The 21,828-nt window shown below is 40.5% G+C and overlaps 9 protein-coding genes across 9 annotated transcripts; 5 read left to right on the plus strand and 4 right to left on the minus strand.

The window, feature by feature from the left end:
• Positions 1-1,354: 1,354 nt before the first annotated feature.
• LOC131680041 (histone H4) lies at positions 1,355-1,697 on the plus strand. The gene has a single exon (XM_058960775.1). It carries the CDS (start codon positions 1,378-1,380, stop codon positions 1,687-1,689), a length of 312 nt encoding a protein of 103 aa, XP_058816758.1. The 5' UTR covers positions 1,355-1,377; the 3' UTR covers positions 1,690-1,697.
• A 3,139-nt stretch (positions 1,698-4,836) lies between these two features.
• Positions 4,837-5,673, plus strand: LOC131679934 (histone H1B-like). The gene has a single exon (XM_058960682.1). The coding sequence runs from the start codon at positions 4,867-4,869 to the stop codon at positions 5,533-5,535; it is 669 nt and encodes a 222-aa protein (XP_058816665.1). The 5' UTR covers positions 4,837-4,866; the 3' UTR covers positions 5,536-5,673.
• A 1,267-nt stretch (positions 5,674-6,940) lies between these two features.
• Positions 6,941-7,291, minus strand: LOC131680034 (histone H4). The gene has a single exon (XM_058960768.1). It carries the CDS (start codon positions 7,265-7,267, stop codon positions 6,956-6,958), a length of 312 nt encoding a protein of 103 aa, XP_058816751.1. The 5' UTR covers positions 7,268-7,291; the 3' UTR covers positions 6,941-6,955.
• Positions 7,292-9,414: 2,123 nt separating this feature from the next.
• Positions 9,415-9,816, minus strand: LOC131679996 (histone H2B). Its single transcript, XM_058960735.1, has one exon. The coding sequence runs from the start codon at positions 9,792-9,794 to the stop codon at positions 9,420-9,422; it is 375 nt and encodes a 124-aa protein (XP_058816718.1). The 5' UTR covers positions 9,795-9,816; the 3' UTR covers positions 9,415-9,419.
• A 201-nt stretch (positions 9,817-10,017) lies between these two features.
• LOC131679971 (histone H2A) lies at positions 10,018-10,465 on the plus strand. Its single transcript, XM_058960716.1, has one exon. It carries the CDS (start codon positions 10,062-10,064, stop codon positions 10,434-10,436), a length of 375 nt encoding a protein of 124 aa, XP_058816699.1. The 5' UTR covers positions 10,018-10,061; the 3' UTR covers positions 10,437-10,465.
• Positions 10,466-12,903: 2,438 nt separating this feature from the next.
• LOC131679926 (histone H1B-like) lies at positions 12,904-13,854 on the plus strand. The gene has a single exon (XM_058960674.1). It carries the CDS (start codon positions 12,939-12,941, stop codon positions 13,605-13,607), a length of 669 nt encoding a protein of 222 aa, XP_058816657.1. The 5' UTR covers positions 12,904-12,938; the 3' UTR covers positions 13,608-13,854.
• Positions 13,855-14,773: 919 nt separating this feature from the next.
• Positions 14,774-15,118, minus strand: LOC131680018 (histone H4). Its single transcript, XM_058960755.1, has one exon. It carries the CDS (start codon positions 15,084-15,086, stop codon positions 14,775-14,777), a length of 312 nt encoding a protein of 103 aa, XP_058816738.1. The 5' UTR covers positions 15,087-15,118; the 3' UTR covers position 14,774.
• Positions 15,119-17,193: 2,075 nt separating this feature from the next.
• LOC131679979 (histone H2A) lies at positions 17,194-17,619 on the minus strand. Its single transcript, XM_058960724.1, has one exon. It carries the CDS (start codon positions 17,591-17,593, stop codon positions 17,219-17,221), a length of 375 nt encoding a protein of 124 aa, XP_058816707.1. The 5' UTR covers positions 17,594-17,619; the 3' UTR covers positions 17,194-17,218.
• Positions 17,620-17,822: 203 nt separating this feature from the next.
• LOC131680002 (histone H2B-like) lies at positions 17,823-18,221 on the plus strand. The gene has a single exon (XM_058960741.1). The coding sequence runs from the start codon at positions 17,841-17,843 to the stop codon at positions 18,213-18,215; it is 375 nt and encodes a 124-aa protein (XP_058816724.1). The 5' UTR covers positions 17,823-17,840; the 3' UTR covers positions 18,216-18,221.
• The last annotated feature ends 3,607 nt before the right edge of the window (positions 18,222-21,828 follow it).

Raw genomic sequence — 21,828 nt, forward strand, 5'->3', positions numbered from 1 at the left:
AAGTTGCTTCTGGACCGTCTACTAGTGTTTGTGGAAACAAATAACATCCTCCTGACTGAACAGTTTGGCTTCAGGAGAGGCCACTCAACGACGCACCAACTAACGAGAGTGATAAATATTATAAGGCAGAACAAAGCTGTCTCCAAGTCGACTGCAATGGCTCTACTGGATGTAGAGAAAGCGTTCGACAACGTGTGGCACGATGGGCTCATCTACAAGCTTTGCGTGTCCAACGTTCCAATCTATCTCACACAAATCGTTAGAAGCTATCTCCGCGATAGAACATTTAAAGTCGCACTTCAGGGAGCAGTCTCCAACGTTTATAGCATACCAGCTGGTGTCCCCCAGGGAAGTCTCCTCGGTCCGATGCTATACAACCTGTTTACTTCGGATATTCCTCGCATGCCCGACGGCTCATGGCTGTCGTTGTTTGCGGACGACACTGCTCTCCTTGTGAAAGGGAGGAAAGTGACCGAGCTTCGAAGTAAGCTGCAACGATGCCTCGACATCTTCGTCGACTATACCAACAAATGGAAGATAAAATTGAACCTCCCAAAAACACAAACGATCCTGTTTAAGCATCGGCAAACAGCGAGACTGGATCCTCCGACCAACTGCAGAGTGTCACTTGGAGGAACACAAATCGATTGGACTACAGAAGCAATTTACCTTGGTCTGCTGATGGACTCCAAGCTACTGTTTCGTCAGCACATCGAAAAAACAGTCACCAAGTGTTCTCTTATGGTTAAGTGCCTCTACCCTCTCATCAACAGGCGCTCTAAACTCTCCGACCGCAATAAGTTGGCTGTTTACAAGCAGATCTTCATTCCCGTGATTGACTACGCCAGTGTTGTGTGGCAGACCAGCGCGATTTCACACAAGAAGAAACTACAAGTGTTCCAAAACAGAACATTAAAAATGATTTTAAATTTACCGTTCGATACCAGAACCAATTTAGTTCACACACTTGCGGGTATTGATACCGTCATCGCAAGATTAGATAAAACATATGCAAATTTCAGAGAAAAATGCCAAAATTCAAATTTCGAGCTAATACGCAGACTTTTTTAGAGTTAAGTTGTAAATTTTGTAAATAGTAGGTTAGGATTTAGGTTAGGAAAAACAATCAAACAAACAAATTCCGTCAATTCGGTAGTGCCTGAACAATCAATAATTACCATCAAACAAACACAAAATTGATATAACAAAGATGAAGAGAAAACAATCTATATCACTTAAACTACCAATTACATGTATATACTAAAACAAAATATTGAAATAAACATATATTAAATCGTTAAAAAAAAAAAAATCGGCGAAAGGCATAAGTTTCACTTCAACGGTCTTGATTGAAAGTAGCATCAATAGGCAGAAAAAATGACTGGACGCGGTAAAGGAGGAAAGGGACTCGGAAAAGGAGGCGCCAAGCGTCATCGCAAGGTTCTTCGTGATAACATCCAGGGAATCACCAAGCCCGCCATTCGCCGCCTGGCTCGTCGTGGTGGTGTAAAACGTATCTCCGGTCTGATCTACGAGGAGACACGAGGAGTGCTGAAGGTGTTCTTGGAAAATGTCATCCGAGATGCCGTCACCTACACTGAACACGCCAAGCGCAAGACCGTCACCGCAATGGATGTCGTCTATGCACTGAAGCGACAGGGACGCACTTTGTACGGTTTTGGAGGTTAAATAGCGAGAACTCATTTCGATCAATATGCAAAAGGCCCTTTTCAGGGCCACCAAAATCTTATCGAAGAATTAGTTTGCCTTTTCTATTTCAAATTTTTTTTCTTTCTCCCTGGGAGGCAAATTTAGTTAAACCCAGTTTTGTGCATTTAGCTAGCTTTGATAAAGTTGGATTTTTGCACTATGCTATATTTCTCCTAAGTAAATACACATTTGGAAACAAACATTAAAATTTGCATTTCGACTTCGCCTCATCAGAATTCGACGCTATCTTAGTGACAGGACTTAACGCGCAAATGTGGTTTTAAACAATTTTCTGCTTATCGGAGAAAAATTTGTTTTAACCCAAATTTTCCTTCACTAGGGAAAAATATAACATAATTCATCTTCCATTCATGTGCTAAGCCAAACCAAATGTTTCGATTTCACTAGTTCTCATCAGTTTAAAAATGAACTTTTTCTTGTGGGATATCACGTTTGGTTAGGGTTTTGTTCAGGAACACAATTACACAATTAGCATCGCAATCACTACGTTATCCCCTGGATCAGACTCGGGTTGTCTAGCGAGTCTTGTTGGGCTATGACAGATCTGAACTGTTGCGAATATTGCATTGGCTTTGCCGTGGATTGGATGTCAAGGCTGTGGTTCTCCCGGGACAAAATATTTCCGGATTTAGCATTGATCAAAAATGGTCCATCCAATAAAGTTCAGTTAATTGGACACCCTTAACGCAAAGCTTTTGCACCCACTAGTACAATATACTGACGCATATACTTTCAAGATATCCGACGGAAATAGAAATTACCTGGTCGGATGTCCGCGACAATGACAATCGAGTGAATATAATGAATATTACCACTATTATGAACCTGAGGGAACATCACTAAAGGGCATCAAAACCTTATTTCATAAGCAACGGAAAACCAACCCCTGTTAAATTTATAACATGATTATTTGGAACTGTGCATGTTTAACGGAACGCATTCGATTCTAGACTTGAGATACAGTAAACAAGAATAGAAATTTGCACAAATAAATGATTTTTCGTTTTGAAATCCCAAATTTGGAATGGATTGACCGGGCGACTGCCAGCACTACCTCCCTCGAAACCAATCGGAGAAATCCTGGTAAAAAAACGGTTGTATCGATTGAGGTGTATATCTAGCAGTCGCGAATTCGGTCACCGTGGCAAGCAGAAAGTTAGCAAAAGTTGAGCAAAGCGAAATTGATTCTGGTAGAGTTTCTGACAGCATTTTGCGCGATTTGTGCGAGAATGCAACAACCGTTTTTGACAGAAGCGGTTAAACGGTCGAATGGGTGCCTATTAAAACTCGCTCAACGCAGGCTACCCTCTGGCTGCCAGCGGACGAAAAATAACTGCCAGACCACAGAGAACAGACGTCCATCTTCAGCCTTCAACTTGTGTAAAATCTCTAACGGTTTCGAAGGTAGTTGGGATATCCAAACCAGGTGCGCCACTGTCATGTTTTTTGTGGCTGAGTTCGACAGAATTGACAGCGGTTATTCCTCTACCCAGTCAAACTAGTCCGGAACCGATTCGGACTTCCAGCATGAATCCCAGCTCAAATGTATCAACCGATAGAGTCGGAATCGATTGTTTTCTTTGAGCAAGATTCCATACTGAATCCAATCAGGATTTCAAACAGGTTCAGACGGATAGTTGGGATAGGTTGGTGCGGCAGCGCTAGTGTTTATCGTATATTAATTCAAATGTTTAGACACGTTTTTTAAATATTTTTGTTCGATCATGGATGTCTGTTCTCTGTGGCCAGACATACACCAGAATGTCGCCCATCGGTTTTGAGAAAGGCATGGCTGCAAGCCGTCTGCTATACTTCTGGCTGCCAGAGTGACTACAAACGCTAGTGAACCCTTAACGATTATAATTAGAATCGGTGGTGTCACTGGAGCCGGAATACGAGCTGGAACCAGCCGGAATTCCGGTTTATTTCCAGCTGAGCTTAACTGAGGGTGAACTAGTTCTTGATGATTCTTCCGCTTAGTTTCAATTTATTGTTTGGTTCGTCAAATTTGATTTTCGAAGAAAAAGAAAAGAAGAAAAATGAAATAAGGCAGTTTGGATGCCTTTGGAAATAAAACTTTATAGATCCAAATAGAATGCTTACCTATGCATAAATTTACTACTACTTTTAAAATAAAACGCATGAATCTTTCAAGCTTTAATTACACAATGGCAGAGAAAAAAGTAATAACCCAGAGCACGTTTGGAGCGGGCGAATTGTAATTGTCATTCCGGAACTAGACATCCAAGTATAAACATCACTGAATCGGGCCTGATAGCTGTGAGGTAGGCATTTTGTTGAGGAACCTTCCCGGAATTTGGAAAAATTCAAATCACTGAGTTAAGCTGCGCTAGCTACCTCCCTTTGCGGAACAGACAGGACTTTTTTCATTTACCAGAACATGGTATCTCATACTGCTTCATATATGCTGTCCAAAACAACTAGCGAATCACCCAAGATTTACATTCCAAAGGCTCCATATTGACACTAAAGTTTTATTTAGTATGTCCACTGTCAATTTAGCAGAATAATTATTTTGTGGATTTGCAATTAACCAAAGTTTTAAATAATAATCTAAAATCATGAAAATGCTCAAATAAAACCTTTGTTCCGAAGCAAGTATTTTGCCACATAAAAGAAAGGAAATTTGGTTGAAGAATCTCGGTTTGTTATTCAAAACATATATACAATTCGGTACCAATTGGAAGAGAAAACATTTGTCTCTCTAATAAATGGTATTTAAAAGGTATATTAACTGTTTGAATGTTATTATTTGACTATTTACTGCAAATCAGATTTAAAAAGTCGTGAATAGCGCGTAATAAATTGGAATTTCCCTCACATATATTTCGATGTGAATGCTCTTGTGTAAATATTTCGAAAGTACAAACATTACATCAAAAAGAAAATGAATTCTTTGATAATTTGAACTATTCATTATTCAAATAATACTAATTTAAAAGAATGGTCTAGAAAAATTATCTACACTAGCCGAAGAGAAATTTTCAACCGCCATGCCAAAATATTCCCTAACACGGTCGACGGATCCGAGCACCAACAAGCTAACAGTTCTTGCTTCATTCATATATTTCCCAACAGTTCGTTTACTTTCTAAGAGAAATAAAGTGAGTAAAAATGGCTGAAACCGCTACCGAAGTTGTTGCTGCGGCGCCTGTTGCTGCCTCTCCGGCCAAGGCCCCAAAGAAGGCCAAGGCTGCCAAGAGCGGCACTGCGAAACCGAAAAAGCCATCGACCCATCCGCCAGTGAACGATATGGTTCTAGCTGCCATCAAGACCCTGAAGGAACGCAACGGTTCATCGCTGCAGGCCATCAAGAAATACATCGCCGCCAACTATAAGTGTGACGTCGCCAAGCTGGCTCCATTTATCAAGAAGGCTCTGAAATCGGGCGTCGAAAAGGGAAAGCTTTCCCAGACTAAGGGAACTGGCGCTTCCGGATCGTTCAAGGTTAAGGCCGACGCTAAGAAACCGGCTGGTGAGAAAAAACCGAAGAAGGCTGCTGCCGCCAAGAAGCCCAAGAAGGCTGCTGGAGAGAAAAAAGCGGCTGCCAAGAAACCAGCTGGCGAGAAGAAGGCTAAGAAGCCGAAAGCTGCTGCCGCTAAGAAATCTGTGGCGAAGAAAGCCAAGGCAGCCCCTGCAAAGGCCGCCAAGAAGGAAGCTGCTCCCAAACAGAAAGCCACCAAACCAACGAAAGCCGTAACAAACAAGCCGAAGACCCCGAAGCCAAAGAAGGCCGCACCAGCCAAGAAAGCTGCCCCAAAGAAAGCCGCCGCCAAGAAGTAAATTCAATTGATACCGAATATTGCTTTTATTGGCTCAACATAATCTCAAAAAAGAGTCCTTTTCAGGACTACCAAATACCTCTCCAAAGAATTTGATAGATATTTTTCCATCGAATAACGAATGCTTCAACAAACATTATCCTTCCTAATTTACATTTTCATATTATCGCTGTTAACCTCATTTTGAATATTTCTTTGCAAAGCTTTAAAGATTTTTCTATTCCGTACTTTGTTTGTTAAATGTATTTGTTAAAATGTTTCACTTCCCCCATTTAGCAAAAATGACAATAACTCAATGCTTAACACTTTATTCTTCACATTGATTATGTAATCTTATGCATGAAACTCGTAATCTAAATAGTTCCTTCCGTCACCAGAACAAAGACCCAAGTTGACGTATATATCCCATTCATTGCTAGTTGACAGAAGTAGTTTGTGACGTAAGTCACGTCCATAGTCGATTAGTAGGTAAAGGTTGGATTTTGATTGTAATATTCAAAACTTACTAGATATTTTGCAACAATGTTAAAATATGAATTTTACGTATTCTAATGGAACCTACGTCTTCAAAGGTAACGCCTTGAACCGGTTACATCGAAACATAACAAAATACGCCCCTGCAAGCACAAATTTGAGTTTAATTGCTCGCTTGATAAACCAACATATTGCCATGCAATACTGGCTTGATAGCTAGTAAACACAAGTTTAGATGTTGTCTTCTACAATCAGAACTCCTGCACTACCGTGTGTTCAAAAAGTTATGTAGATCAGCCGTTCTGACGTACGAATAAGTTAAGTGTGATTTTTGAATTTAGTGTCTAGAATACGAACCAGTCGATCTGTTTGGCTACTGATAAGAAGGCGCTTCTGATTGACGCTAGCTCCAGAAATGGCGACACTAATTATTTTCCTAAGCAAACCCCTAGTGAAGCATGATGCCCCACAAGAAAAAGAAGTTCATTTTTAAGCTGAGAACTAGTGAAATTGTAATAATTGGTCGTACTTAGTAAGTTAATGCAAGATGCGTACTTAGTAAGTTAATGCAAGATAATAAAGATACTATGCTATATTTCTGTTTTTCTTCATTAAGGAGAAAATTGTGTTAAACCACATTTGCGCGTTATGTGCTGTTACTAAGTTAGTGTCGTATTCTGATGAGACAAAGTCGAAACGCAAATTCCATAACCAATTTAGTTATAGGTTTGGTGCCATTAACGCGTAAGTGAGATTTTAAACAATTTTCCCCTTAACAGTGGAAAATTAGTTTTTACCCAAATTTTACTCCACTTAGGAGAATAAATAAATTTACCTCCCAGGGAAAAAAAGTTCCTGAAATAGAAAATGCCAACTAATTCTTCGATAAGATTTTGGTGGCCCTGAAAAGGGCCTTTTGCATATTGATCGAAATGAGTTCTCGCTATTTAACCTCCAAAACCGTACAAAGTGCGTCCCTGACGCTTCAGGGCATAGACGACATCCATTGCGGTGACGGTCTTGCGCTTGGCGTGTTCAGTGTAGGTGACGGCATCTCGGATGACATTTTCCAAGAACACCTTCAGCACTCCTCGTGTCTCCTCGTAGATCAGACCGGAGATACGTTTTACACCACCACGACGAGCCAGACGGCGAATGGCGGGCTTGGTGATTCCCTGGATGTTATCGCGAAGAACCTTGCGATGACGCTTTGCGCCTCCTTTTCCGAGTCCCTTTCCTCCTTTACCGCGTCCAGTCATTTTTTCTGCCTATTGATGCTACTTTCAATCAAGACCGTTGAAGTGAAACTTATGCCTTTCGCCGGTACATGTGTCCTTTATATAGTCGACGAGAGGGTATGTTTTTCCATTCCTCTTTGCTGATTGGCTGTTTCATGCGGACCAACCGGGTATAAAGAGAGGTAATGGCTGCCTGTGTATTTCATTCTGTGTTATGTCTTCGTCGCGTTCAGTTACCTAGAAGACCTCAACCAACAAAAAGCAATGGCTCGTACCAAGCAGACTGCTCGTAAATCAACTGGAGGAAAGGCTCCTCGCAAGCAGCTGGCGACAAAGGCTGCTCGTAAAAGTGCTCCGGCTACTGGTGGAGTGAAGAAGCCTCATCGTTATCGTCCGGGAACAGTCGCTCTTCGTGAGATCCGTCGTTACCAGAAGTCGACTGAACTTTTGATCCGCAAGCTCCCATTCCAGCGTCTTGTTCGTGAAATCGCTCAAGATTTCAAGACCGACTTGCGTTTCCAGAGTTCTGCTGTTATGGCCCTGCAGGAAGCCAGTGAAGCGTATCTGGTTGGCTTGTTCGAAGACACTAATCTGTGCGCGATCCATGCCAAGCGAGTCACCATCATGCCAAAAGACATTCAACTGGCTCGTCGTATCCGTGGCGAACGTGCTTAAGGTTATCAGCTTTCATTGGATCTCATTATCAATAATACCAAAGGCCCTTTTCAGGGCCACCAAGTTCATTGTCTAAGAGTTCGAATTTGAATTTTCCATGATTTAGTTTGATTTAGTATTAAATCTATCCTACTTGAAAACAGAAATCGGTCTTCCATATCGAACAATCTGAAAATTATCCATTCAAATGTGAATTCGCTGGCAGATACGCTATAGAGTTTAAATGGATTGACGGTTGATCACAGAGATTACAAAATGGCCGACAGTAATTAAAGAATTTTTTTGGGATGTGCTGGTAAGTGGCGTAAGTGTTTAAACGGGGCTAATTGTTCAAGAATTTAATGTTTTTTCATGCGAACAACTCGAAGCTCTATGATTTGAGGTTGGGCATCATTCTAAAATTTAGAAATCAGTCAGAATTACGAAAGTGTGTGCTCCAAAGCGTCATGCCCGAAAGGAACAATTTCGACACCATGGGTTCTATATTACCACATGAACAGGTAGGGAAGTTGACGCTAATGCATCCGGCTATCCTACCTGGGGGAATATTGGTATTAGCATAGACCATTTTTTTGAAAATGTACCTTCATTAACTATTCTCCAACATTTGAAGTAAAAGTTTTAATTTGTTTGTGTGAATACTCTAGCCAATATTGTAGGTAGGGAGTTGATCTCATTCGCACCTCATTTTTATTGGCATCCTATCTGTATTGGTTATGGTCCTTATCTGCTGACAGCATACTGGCAACAAGCGTGCTACCAGCAGAATGTAACCGCTTGTAAGCTGCTGGTAATTTCCAACATGAAAATTTCTGACGCTTCCGAATTTTATGTCTGCTGCTAATTTCCAACATGAAAATTTCTGACGCTTCCGAATTTTATGTCGGCAAATTAGGCTGGTAGACAAATCCAAGATAGCACAAAGCTATGGCGCTGATAATCCTCTTTAACCTATCCGTGGAAGGATTGGTATTTACATGACCCTTTGCCCGAAACAAAATTACCTGCAGAGCCGCGCATAGAATAAAAGAAAAGCACGGAAAATTTCAACATTTACAATGTACTCCGATGAAGATCAATTTAATTTATTTTAATCACACTCCCAACAATACATCAGATAGGAAGTTATCGAATTCCCATTGGTATCCCATCGATATGAAGCTATTGTTAGAACAGCGTCCGCCATCTTTGCTCAAAGTACTGACTCAAAGGGTATGGTTAAAATTAGGGATTCCGGTTTGCATTTCTGTTTCATGCAAGCACGAGTATTTCACAACTTTCACGTCCCTTATTATTTATATTGATTCATAGGAATGGATAAATCATCCATGGTCCTCCATAATAGTGAAAATTGACCTAATAAATAAAAATGCTTAATAATCTTAAAGACCTAATTTTTTTATGGAACTTCATGACGTAGAAAATTTAATTCAATTCTTCGTTAATGTTCTGATGGCCCTGAAAAGGGCCGGGTTTTTAATGCAATGGTCAGAAGAATTTACTTGGAGCTGGTGTATTTGGTGACGGCTTTGGTGCCTTCCGAGACGGCGTGTTTAGCCAACTCTCCCGGCAGCAGCAAACGGACGGCGGTTTGAACCTCGCGGGAAGTGATCGTCGAGCGTTTGTTGTAATGTGCCAGACGAGAAGCCTCGTTAGCAATGCGTTCGAAAATGTCGTTAACAAAGCTGTTCATGATGCTCATGGCTTTTGAAGAGACTCCGGTGTCAGGGTGGACTTGTTTCAAAACCTTGTAGATGTAGATGGCGTAGCTTTCCTTTCGGCGTTGCTTACGCTTCTTTTTGTCTCCCTTCACAATGCTCTTCTGTGCCTTGCCGGATTTTTTGGCGGCCTTTCCACTGGTTTTCGGTGCCATTTCAACTGACGTACGATGCTTTTACGATGCTACAAACGAAATGATATAGACGCACAGTCTGCCGTGTCTCTTTTATACTCGTTCGTAGTGGAATGAAAATCCGTCCTTTTTTATGTTTTCTCGTTACATTTCCTTCGTAGCTCCACCCTTCGGTAGTTGATGAACATTGCAGCGGGTATATAACGAGTGTCTTTCCGGGCAAGTGGCATCAGTATCACTCTATTGCAGTACGCAGTTGCTACGTGAAACACAAATCTAACAAAGAAAATGTCTGGACGCGGTAAAGGAGGCAAAGTTAAGGGAAAGGCAAAGTCCCGCTCGAATCGTGCTGGTCTTCAGTTCCCTGTGGGCCGTATCCACCGTCTGTTGAGGAAAGGAAACTACGCCGAACGTGTTGGAGCCGGAGCACCCGTCTATCTGGCGGCTGTGATGGAATACCTCGCGGCTGAAGTGTTGGAATTGGCAGGAAACGCTGCCCGTGACAACAAGAAGACCAGAATCATCCCGCGTCATCTGCAGCTGGCCATTCGCAACGATGAGGAGTTGAACAAGCTGCTCTCTGGAGTGACCATTGCTCAGGGTGGTGTTCTGCCAAACATCCAGGCTGTACTACTGCCCAAGAAGACCGAAAAGAAGGCTTAAATCAAACGCTGAACCAACCCTTGTACAAAACCGTCCTTTTCAGGACGACCACATATTTGTGATAAAGAAAAACAATAGAAATCGTTTCCTATATTGTTCTAGTAATAATGCAACTGCCCAAGAAGGTACCCATGGTCAAGGGGAACAAGTATGTTTTTGTCGTGAGACATTTCGATAGAATTGAACGATTCGTAGTAACACTACCTAAGCTCGACTCCTGACAGCAGAAGGCAAAAAATTAGTCCGTAAGATTTTAGGCCTGTTTCTAATGACTCTGCCACTTCTAATTTTTCGATGTGTATATTTCACATCCTTGCTGATACTAGATTATTATGGCTTTAAAATCTCATATTTTTCCTACTTAGTAATCTCCAGCTAAATGAATCGTTAAAAAGTAAGAAATATGGTTTTATATTTCAAACTATAACGATTCAATGCTTAAACCTTAGACTCAAAAATATTGTTGAACCGCCCTAATTAACAAATTCTTCTATGTCGAACCCACTGCCACTGTGGTATATGGTATGTCCCTTTACCAATTCATATTAAAAGTTGATTTCAAAATACCATTTGTCAAATACACATGATGGTGAAACTAGAAATACCTACAACTGGTTTGCCAGGATAGAAATTTACAATAGCCTGAAAACAATCATCAAACAATAGATATTATGGTTATTACTGTTTCAACGACATAGTTCGACGCATAGTTTCGCAGTAGATTTACAATCAAACCTCAGCAAACAGTATGTTTTACTGTCAATCGAAAAAAGATACAGTAAATTCACATTCAATTTCATTGTTCCTGAGAAAAAATATATGGAAAAACATCGATTTTTTTAGTGTTAAAATACATAAACTTCCACCTTTTTCACTGTAAAAGTCGATTTTACATTGAAATTTACTGTAGAAACGTTAAAATATATTGTTTCTGTGTTGTAGTATATATTTCACTTTACTGTAAATTATTGTAAAATTACTGTACTGTCACACTGAAAATTATGTTTTTTTTACCGTGCTGGCATTTAAAAGTTTTATTTTGAGTTTTTTATTCGTTTAGAAGCAATATATTTGTTTGAACTTCAACTGTCTCCTGACTCAACGTTTACACTAATCTTGAAACAAAATCATGAGAACTCGAAAATCTTTGTATACAGTATTGTTCTGTACATATCGATGATCAAATTCCTAGAACAAATGAGAGCTCTAAAGTTTGAGATAGAGCAGATTCTTTGATTAATGCATGTGTAGGTAGGCAAATCAATATTTTGTACTGTTGTCCCCTAGCGAACATTAATGTTGTATTAGCATTTTTAAACTATTCAATTAAGTTTTTTGATATTAGAAGTTTTAAACGGCGAGCTGTTAACAATTGCATGATGCGTGCAAACGTCGTTCCCTAACGCTGGAATGTGTCTTAAAACCCTACAATTATTAGGTGAACGGGTCGATGGCAAATTGAAATTTCAACAAAAAGTTCAAGAATGCCTGACTTCCACTGCAAATTTGATATGGTGGAAAATATCATTAAAAAAAGTCGTAATTTAAATAGCACAAAATATGTTTTAGTATCGCCTAGAGTTGCCACACCTACGCGTTTGACCCGGAGACTCAGACTTTTAAGGGCGATTTCCGGGTTTCTGTGTTTTATATCAATTTCCTTGGGTCTGGATAATTTATACTTTTTCAGCATGAAATTTGTTTTCTTTGTAATATATTTTAAAGGTGTAAGTAGTGATTTTATCACCCCTTGGCTTTAGATTTATTGATCCTCCGTTTAAAGCTGGCCAAGATGCGGCCACCAAATATTTCGTACTTCGCATACAAAATTATTACATTCCAAAGACTCCCAATTGATACATAAATTTTATTTAGTATGTCCCCTGTGCATTTAGTAAACTAAATAATTTGTAGATTTGATATGAACTAGTTTTAAATAATATCTAACAATCCAATCATGCAGGGACTCATACGAAACCTGGACGCCAAAGCAGATATTTTGGTATGTCTTTGAATTGAAAAAAATCGTTTAGAAAATCAAAGTTTATGCACATACACGATGTTATTTGAAAGAAAAAACATTTCCCTTACTACTAAACAGAATTTTATATGTATATTAATTGTTTAAATAGATCTATTTGACTATTTTCCACAAATCAGTTTCATTATGTTGTGAATAGTGCATAATGAATTGTAATTTCCCTCACATACATTTCTATGTGGATGCACTTGTGTAATTATTTAGAAAGCTTAAATATTATATCAAATGTAGATTAAATTCTTGAAGAATGTGAACTATCAATGATTCGAATAATACTAATTTAAAAGAATAGTCCAGAAAAATTATCTACACTAGCCGAAGAGAAATTTTCAACCGCCATGCCAAAATATTCCCTAACACGGTCGACGGATCCAAGCACCAACAAGCCAACAGTATTCGTTTCATTCGTATATTTTCCCCCACAGTTCGTATACTTTCTAAGAGAAATAAAGTGAGCTAAAATGACTGAAACCGCTACCGAAGTTGTTGCTGCGGCACCTGCTGCTGCCTCTCCGGCCAAGGCCCCAAAGAAGGCCAAGGCTGCCAAGAGCGGCACTGCGAAACCGAAAAAGCCATCGACCCATCCGCCAGTGAACGATATGGTTCTAGCTGCCATCAAGACCCTGAAGGAACGCAACGGTTCATCGCTGCAGGCCATCAAGAAATACATCGCCGCCAACTATAAGTGTGACGTCGCCAAGCTGGCTCCATTTATCAAGAAGGCTCTGAAATCGGGCGTCGAAAAGGGAAAGCTTTCCCAGACTAAGGGAACTGGCGCTTCCGGATCGTTCAAGGTTAAGGCCGACGCTAAGAAACCGGCTGGTGAGAAAAAACCGAAAAAGGCTGCTGCCGCCAAGAAGCCCAAGAAGGCTGCTGGAGAGAAAAAAGCGGCTGCCAAGAAACCAGCTGGCGAGAAGAAGGCTAAGAAGCCGAAAGCTGCTGCCGCTAAGAAATCTGTGGCGAAGAAAGCCAAGGCCGCCCCTGCAAAGGCCGCCAAGAAGGCAGCTGCTCCTAAACAGAAAGCCACCAAGCCATCGAAGGCAGCAGCCAACAAGCCGAAGACCCCGAAGCCAAAGAAGGCCGCACCAACCAAGAAAGCTGCTCCAAAAAAGGCCGCCGCCAAGAAGTAAATTCAGTTGATACCGAATAATGCTTTTATTGGCTTAACATAATCTCAAAAAAGAGTCCTTTTCAGGACTACCAAATACCTCTCCAAAGAATTTGATAGATATTTTCCATCGAATAACGATTGCTTCAACAAACATTATCCTTCCTAATTTATATATTCATACTTCGCACTAAACCTCCTTTTCAATATTCCTTCGCAAAGGGAATGAGCAAATTAATATCACACTTTAAAGCGAAAAATTTTCTATTCCGTGCTTTGTTCGTTAAGTATATTGCGTAAAATGTTTCGTTGAACCCATTTGGCGAAAATGACAATATCTCAATGTTTATACTCTAGATTGTTTTTGTAAATTTGTTGTTGTACAAGTTAGAAAAAATGTTTCACTTTCGTCGTTATATTCTAGTTAATATGCAAATACATAACATTCAACGATACTCAAAATCTAAAAAATTCTTCCGTCATCGGGAAAAAAACATGCGTATAATATGTCCCATTTTCATTTGAGTCAATGAATTGTTAGTATTTTCAAACAGAGCCAACGGTTGGTAGTAGCTCCCTTACTAGTGGACAAAAATAGTTTGTAACGTAGGCTACGCCCATATTCTGTCAACATGTCTACTCCTGCGAACAGAAAAACTCGTCCGACGTCGTTTGATGTTGGACCGAATCAACGATATTGTCGGACGTCGCACCCCTCGGAGTAACGTCAAAAGAAGTAAACAAGAAATAAACAGCTGATCAGAAACGTCTCATGAATTGCCTAATTTCCACACTAAAGGAAGCTGTTTCCATCGCTTTCGAAAAGTCAAAGAAGGACAGATATGTCAGATCAGAATGATTCTCGAGGCTTTTCTCAAAAAGACGTCCAATTATAAGAGACACTCATTGTTCACTTTCCCTTTTGTTAATTAATAACCGTTTTAAAAACCTTTAACCGGACCGTAGGTTCTACCTAACGGCCTCTTTGGTTATCGATGAGGAGAATTCCAAGCACAAAAATCACACTTTATCAAAACTAGCTAAATGCATAAATTCAGGTTTAAATCCATTTGCTTCCTTCCTAGGAAGAAACGGCTTATGAAATAGAAAATGCCAACTAATTCTTCGAAATGATTTTGGTGGCCCTGAAAAGGGCCTTTTTATGTTGTTCCATGTGAGTTCTAGCTATTTAACCTCCAAATCCGTACAAAGTACGTCCCTGTCGCTTCAGTGCATAAACGACATCCATTGCGGTGACGGTCTTGCGCTTGGCGTGTTCAGTGTAGGTAACGGCATCTCGGATGACATTTTCCAGGAACACCTTCAGCACTCCTCGTGTCTCCTCGTAGATCAGACCGGAGATGCGTTTTACACCACCACGACGAGCCAGACGGCGAATGGCGGGCTTGGTGATTCCCTGGATGTTATCACGAAGAACCTTGCGATGACGCTTGGCGCCTCCTTTTCCGAGTCCCTTTCCTCCTTTGCCGCGTCCAGTCATTTTCTCTGCTTATTGATGCTACTTTCAGTCAAGACCGTTGAAGTGAAACTTATGCCTTTCGCCGTTACATGTGTCCTTTATATAGTCGACGAGAGGGTATGTTTTTCCATTCCTCTTTGCTGATTGGCTGCTTCGTGCGGACTAACCGGGTATAAAGAGGAGTAATGGCTGCCTGAGTGTTTCATTCTGTATTTTATCTTCATCGCGTTCAGTTACCTAGAAGACCTCAACCAACAGGCAATAATGGCTCGTACCAAGCAGACTGCTCGTAAATCAACTGGAGGAAAGGCTCCTCGCAAGCAGCTGGCAACGAAGGCTGCTCGTAAAAGTGCTCCGGCTACTGGTGGAGTGAAGAAGCCACATCGTTATCGTCCGGGAACAGTCGCTCTACGTGAGATCCGTCGGTACCAGAAGTCAACTGAGCTGTTGATCCGCAAACTCCCATTCCAGCGTCTGGTTCGTGAAATCGCTCAAGATTTCAAGACCGACTTGCGTTTCCAGAGTTCTGCTGTTATGGCCCTTCAGGAAGCCAGTGAAGCGTATCTGGTTGGCTTGTTCGAAGACACTAATCTGTGCGCTATCCATGCCAAGCGAGTGACCATCATGCCAAAAGACATTCAGCTGGCTCGTCGTATCCGTGGAGAACGTGCTTAAGGCTATCAGCTTTCATTAAATCTCATCGACAACAAATCAAAGGCCCTTTTCAGGGCCACCAAATAATTGCTTAAGAATTGGATTTTGAATCTTCTATGACTTTGTAGTTTGGTTTGGCATTGAAAATGCCGCTGTGCTTTTCTTTTGGATTCATAAACTTTACATTTCACTTTCAAGTGTTTACCTATGACTTCGCTATGCGTGAAATGGCATGGCAAAAATGGCGGACGGAAGGAATGGAAAGCTATGCTGAGATGTAGTCTTTCTGAACATATTTGTAATTACTGGTAAGTCTCGATTTTTTTCAAATTCGTTTAATAAGGCTTATGCATTTTTACAGACGAAAGATATTACGGAAATTTTCAAGTTGCTGGCCGAGCAATGGTGAGCTTGCTCGAACCAGTCGAAAAATGGGCAAATATATGTAATATGTCCAGACCTTTACATCGAACGCATTATTATAATTTATAGCATGACGATTCCGTTGGATCATCATCTAATATGCCGGAAGTTGTAAATGTTCCAACTTTCATATCAGAATTGAACCAACTGTGTCGAAAATAAACAATAAAGACAAATATTTCATGTTTGTTACATTGAACTTAATAAAGAGGTCTTTAAGCGCAACATTAAAGTGTTAAGTGGTGAGTTTATTGATTTGCATATGCATATGCACTGTAAATTAACGAGTTTTGCTATTAAAATGGTCGTTCAATCTGATGATTGAATATCAAATATGTTTCGCATATGAATTTTGTGTGGTTTATCTTGTAGCACAGATCTAAGTAACTTGATAATAACGTGTGAATTATTATCAGTGTAGGTTTTGTGCCGTGAACGTGTAAAACTGGCTGTAATCAATTTTCTCTGTAGTGAAGAATAATTGTTTTTTGCCAGATTATTTTTCCTTAAAGAGAAATGCAGCATAATGCACAAAGAGATTTCGAAATGGCGGGCATACGTCTAGCTTCGGATGTGCTAGTGTGATGGCGTTAGTGTTTAAACGACCTTTCGTCCAAAGGTTTATTTTCACAAGTATAGAATACTAAGTCTTTTTCATTCAAACATGGAGATTGGGAGTTGAGCATCATTCCAAAACCCGGAAACCAGTTAGTGAACGTGGCACAATTTTAAATGATCACGCGTAACATTTCCGGTTGTTGATGATTTTTTTTGTGCAGACTCCCTATTCTTTGATACTCTTTGATTCACGAAATTCTATCCTAAAATTGTGACCAACTTTTTGTAGTCATTTAATAATTACGCTTTTCAACAAAATGGTGAATTGAAAGGCACTTGAAAAAATCAGATCCTCTACAACGTGCTGCTGAGCGTCATGCCAGTCGTATCGCATAATTGTATAATAAATTGTGTTGGCCCATTGAACCATTAGAAACAATTTCAAATTTTTTCTTTATCGCAAATGTGTGGTCGTCCTGAAAAGGACGTTTTGTACAAGGGTTGGTTCAGCTTTCGATTTAGGCCTTCTTTTCGGTCTTCTTGGGCAGTAGTACGGCTTGGATGTTTGGCAGAACACCACCCTGAGCAATGGTGACTCCTGAGAGTAGTTTGTTCAACTCCTCATCGTTGCGAATGGCCAGCTGCAGATGACGCGGGATGATTCTGGTCTTCTTGTTGTCACGAGCAGCATTTCCTGCCAGTTCCAACACTTCTGCAGCGAGATATTCCATCACAGCTGCCAAATAGACGGGTGCTCCAGCACCGACACGTTCGGCGTAATTTCCCTTTCTCAGCAGACGGTGGATTCGACCAACGGGAAATTGAAGACCGGCGCGATTTGAGCGGGACTTTGCCTTTCCCTTAACTTTGCCTCCTTTGCCGCGTCCAGACATGATGTGTTATGTTTTCGAATAGAGTAGTATCTTTCAACTGATGCCAGGTACCTATATGGACCCTCATTATATACCCGTTTCAATGTGCATTATTCAGCACAAGGGCAGGGCTGACAGAGTAATATTTGACAAACATAAAAAAGGGGATGGACATCCGATGCCTCCGATGCGAGTATAAAATGGCTAGCATACATGGCTTCAGCATTAGTTTCTTTCAAGCACCAGAAAGCATAACACTATTGTCGAAATGGCACCGAAAGCAAGTGGAAAAGCAGTCAAAAAAGCCGGCAAGGCAACGAAGGCCATTGTGAAGGGAGACAAGAAAAAACGCAAGCAACGGCGGAAGGAGAGCTATGCTATCTACATCTACAAAGTGTTGAAGCAAGTTCACCCAGACACCGGAGTTTCCTCGAAGGCCATGAGCATCATGAACAGCTTCGTTAACGACATCTTCGAACGCATTGCATCCGAAGCTTCTCGTCTTGCTCATTACAACAAGCGCTCTACGATCACTTCCCGCGAGATACAGACTGCTGTTCGTCTTCTGCTACCGGGAGAGTTGGCCAAACACGCTGTCTCGGAAGGCACCAAGGCTGTCACTAAGTATACTAGCTCCAAGTAAATTTATCTAATCGCTGCATCAAAACCATCGGCCCTTTTCAGGGCCAGCAATTCTACTAAAGAATCAAACTAGAGTTTCCTCTGCTTTCACATCAAAAATGATTAAATGAATAAACTTGCGACGAGCAATCCAGCGTAGTATATTTGCCTCGATAGCTAATGTATTGACTATTTCGCCAACTGGTAATATAAGGCAGCCTACAGTCCTCGCCAATGCTACTTCAGTAACGGGAAGGTGACTCAATTCAAGAACGTGACTATCATCGCACCAAGCAACGCAAAGTTTATCATCGGGGGGTGACAACGACAGGCACGAACTATAGGACAACGCCGTCAGACCAAAAAATCCCAAACTAGATGTATAACTATGTCTGCTATTTCCAAGTCCCTTTGTGCACTTTGATAAATTTCTATTAAAGAGAAAAATTTGGGTAGACACATTTAGCTAAATTAGTTGTAGAATTTGCGTTTCGTCTTCGTCTCATCAGAATGCGGCACTATCTTAGAACCGGACTACTGCCCTGCCTTTTCTCGGGGATCCTTTTGTGAGTTTCGTGAGCAGAAAATTGATACGAAACGAAATAATAACAATATCTTTTTTGTATGAGCTCGGTAATAAATTGTTTCGCTGAATTGCTTACCGAACGGCATACTATTCAAATTGTCAAAAACATTTTACTGAAATCGGTGAATCAAACTTGATGTGTACATTTTGCCGTTGAAAGGAGATACAAGTAGAATTTCAGTGGTAAATTCCAGTGCCACCACGACTTACATCCTCTGCCTTAAAATGCAGCAACTATCGTGTCATACCCTAATACCTTGAGGTTAAAAACGTTTCAAGTACAAAGTGAGTCTAAAAATTCAAAATTTCGATAAATGGTTGGGACGATCGCGTTAGCTCCCTTCAAATTAATCATATTTGATACTAAAAATAAGTTATAGTGCTCATTGCTATAAACCTTTGGAAAAAATCCTTGACAAACGACACATCAATACGCCTAATACTGCGAACCTCAGAGGGATAATTTCGAAAAACGCGCAAAATAATTCCTAATACCGTGTACCATAAAATGAACTAAACGCTGGTGTAAACAATGGAATTTGAGTTAAAACACAGATTTTTTTTGCAAAATTGATGCTTATCATACCTTTTCTTCAGTTTTATGCGCTTAGATTTCAGCTGAGCCTTTTGGTCGGATTGCAGTTTTCTCTTGATTTGCCGTTCAGTTGTATTTCTTTCCTTTTTCCAGGTACTCATCATAAACAACACTAGTTGCGATCGGGGGTGGACGTTGCTTCGATCTTGGTTTTGATTTAGCTTTCTGGAACATTTTAGGAGGGCAAAACATCTCACCCAATACGTTCAGATGCTCGGCTGAACGATGAGACAAATCTAATGGTGTCGTTTCGACAAGTGATCCTGGAAAAAATTAGTCTTATTAGATTATAATGTACAGTTAAAATTTCATCACCTTGGTGTTCATTGCAGCCTTTGAATAATAGTTCTGTATCTAAACATCTCCTCTTTTGCATCTGTGCCTGTACTGGTAGCTGTGTTGGTATCAATAGGGAACTGTTTTGTACACGTTTAATCCTCTGCCAGGTTTTAGAAAGCCCAGCATTCTCAGCGCTGCCCAGCGACTTACCGGAGGAATCATTGCAATTAAAATCGTCCACTTGCTGATGTGTCATATGATTGGATTGGATGAGCTTTGCCCTGTTTGGGATGTTGTTCTACCGGGGCAAAATAGTTCAGGATTTAGCAATGATCAACAGCAACATGGTACATCCAATCAAGTAAATACTGACGCATATGCTTTGAATAATAACCTGTAATGGAAATAGGATTTACCTGGTTCAATGTCCGCGACAATGATAAGCGAGCGAATATAAGAAACATTACTACTATGGCGAAACTGAGAGAATATCACTAAAAGACATCAAAACCTTATTGCACAAGCAACAGAAAACCAACCCCTGTTAAATTTATAATGTGATTATTAGGAACTCCCCATAGAAAATTTGACAGTTGATATATTTTCCAGTCGACCGATGAAATCGGGTGCTTTGAGGTCGACCGATTAATTAAGCAACTAAGTTGGGATTCGTCGATGAACAATTTTCGTCAACATATTAATTGCCAGATTTAATCTTTGTAAATCTGGTTCTAGTTTTAAACAACCGACTAATCAACCGATTTAATTGGTCGAAATAGGCTGCTTTTAACAGATTTCGTCGGTTATATTTAATCTGTTGTCGCGTCGGCAGACGCCCATGTTTAACTCCCATAAGAGTTGGTGCAACAACCGACCGATTAATTGGTGGCATAGTCGGCCGATTGTGCCGACGCAAGCCAATTTAGTCGATGGGAAAATCGGAAGGATTTTCTATGGGGCTGTGCCTGTTCAACTGAACGTACTGGATTCTGCACGGTAAAAAATGGACACGTCACATCCAAATGATTTTGCACTTGAATCAGATCATCTTCCATCACTAGCAATTGAAGTGATTTGGTGTTGATTTTCTAATGATTCATAACTAGTACCAAAGTGATCTGATCTTTAAGAACTATTCAATGGAAACCACCTTTAAATTGAAATGTATATTTGTTGAATTCGCACTACAGTATAAATCTATTGAATTTAAATGGTTCCGCTTTTGTTTTAAATGTCAAAGCGCAAGTACGCTAACGTCTATGAGAAACAAGCTAAAAGTAGATAATTTGTGGCATTACCAGAGTATTCTAGAGCGTAAGTATTATACAGGATTTGTTGTAGTCAAATCTTTTATGCAATTATTTATTTTCAGGCAAAGGAATCGAACGAAATACATAGACAGATCTTATGAAAAACGTATAGGCTTTTAGGAATTATTCACCAGCAGCAGCATGCAAAGCATTCTAAATTGAAGTTTGATTTCGTTGTGCTTTGATATGATCTATTCTAAAGGATTAGCACATCGCATTGTTATGTTTGACATGTAGTGCGAATTCAACAGTAAATCACTTTACATCAACGTGAGAATTTTTTTACCGTGTAGACTTGGGATGCAGTAAACAAGAATAAAAATTTGTACAAATAAATGAATTTGAAATCCGAAATTTAACAATCAAAACAAATATCCAAAGAAAGAAAAAAAAAAGCACGAACCAATTTATTAACGATTGTGATCACTCGGGCTACCAGAGGTATAGTAAACGGTTGCCAGCCATCCCTCTAAGAACAGTTGGTTTCATATCGTCCAATGAATGACGATCGTTGGACCAACGTTGGACGACGTCTAACAAACCATTTAACAAACGTCCATCGTTGGACGAATTTTATACAATTTTTGGGCTTCTCAGTGGGTATCTATTAAGTCCCGCTCAACGATGACTGCCTCCCGGCTGCCAGCGAGCGAGAAATGGCTGGCAGACATTCTGGTGTATGGCTGCCAGACCAAGATTGTACCAAGATACCCCCCCCCCCCCGGGTTTGAGGGAGAAATGGCTGACAGCCATCTCCCAGTTCAGCTGAGCCGGAAACGAACTGGAATTCTGGCGGGTTCCAGTTCGTATCCGACTCAAGTGGCACAACCGATTCTAGTTAGAATCGGTTGTATCACTGGAGCCG

The sequence above is a fragment of the Topomyia yanbarensis genome, chromosome 1 (genome assembly GCF_030247195.1).
Source record: "Topomyia yanbarensis strain Yona2022 chromosome 1, ASM3024719v1, whole genome shotgun sequence".
In the NCBI taxonomy this organism is placed as follows: domain Eukaryota; kingdom Metazoa; phylum Arthropoda; class Insecta; order Diptera; family Culicidae; genus Topomyia; species Topomyia yanbarensis.

Bases quoted from the DNA above. Each gene is read 5' to 3' on its own strand.
- LOC131680002 (XM_058960741.1), top strand. From the start codon at position 17,841: ATGGCACCGAAAGCAAGTGGAAAAGCAGTCAAAAAAGCCGGCAAGGCA.
- LOC131680018 (XM_058960755.1), bottom strand. From the start codon at position 15,086: ATGACTGGACGCGGCAAAGGAGGAAAGGGACTCGGAAAAGGAGGCGCC.
- LOC131679996 (XM_058960735.1), bottom strand. From the start codon at position 9,794: ATGGCACCGAAAACCAGTGGAAAGGCCGCCAAAAAATCCGGCAAGGCA.
- LOC131679926 (XM_058960674.1), top strand. From the start codon at position 12,939: ATGACTGAAACCGCTACCGAAGTTGTTGCTGCGGCACCTGCTGCTGCC.
- LOC131680041 (XM_058960775.1), top strand. From the start codon at position 1,378: ATGACTGGACGCGGTAAAGGAGGAAAGGGACTCGGAAAAGGAGGCGCC.
- LOC131679934 (XM_058960682.1), top strand. From the start codon at position 4,867: ATGGCTGAAACCGCTACCGAAGTTGTTGCTGCGGCGCCTGTTGCTGCC.
- LOC131679971 (XM_058960716.1), top strand. From the start codon at position 10,062: ATGTCTGGACGCGGTAAAGGAGGCAAAGTTAAGGGAAAGGCAAAGTCC.
- LOC131680034 (XM_058960768.1), bottom strand. From the start codon at position 7,267: ATGACTGGACGCGGTAAAGGAGGAAAGGGACTCGGAAAAGGAGGCGCA.
- LOC131679979 (XM_058960724.1), bottom strand. From the start codon at position 17,593: ATGTCTGGACGCGGCAAAGGAGGCAAAGTTAAGGGAAAGGCAAAGTCC.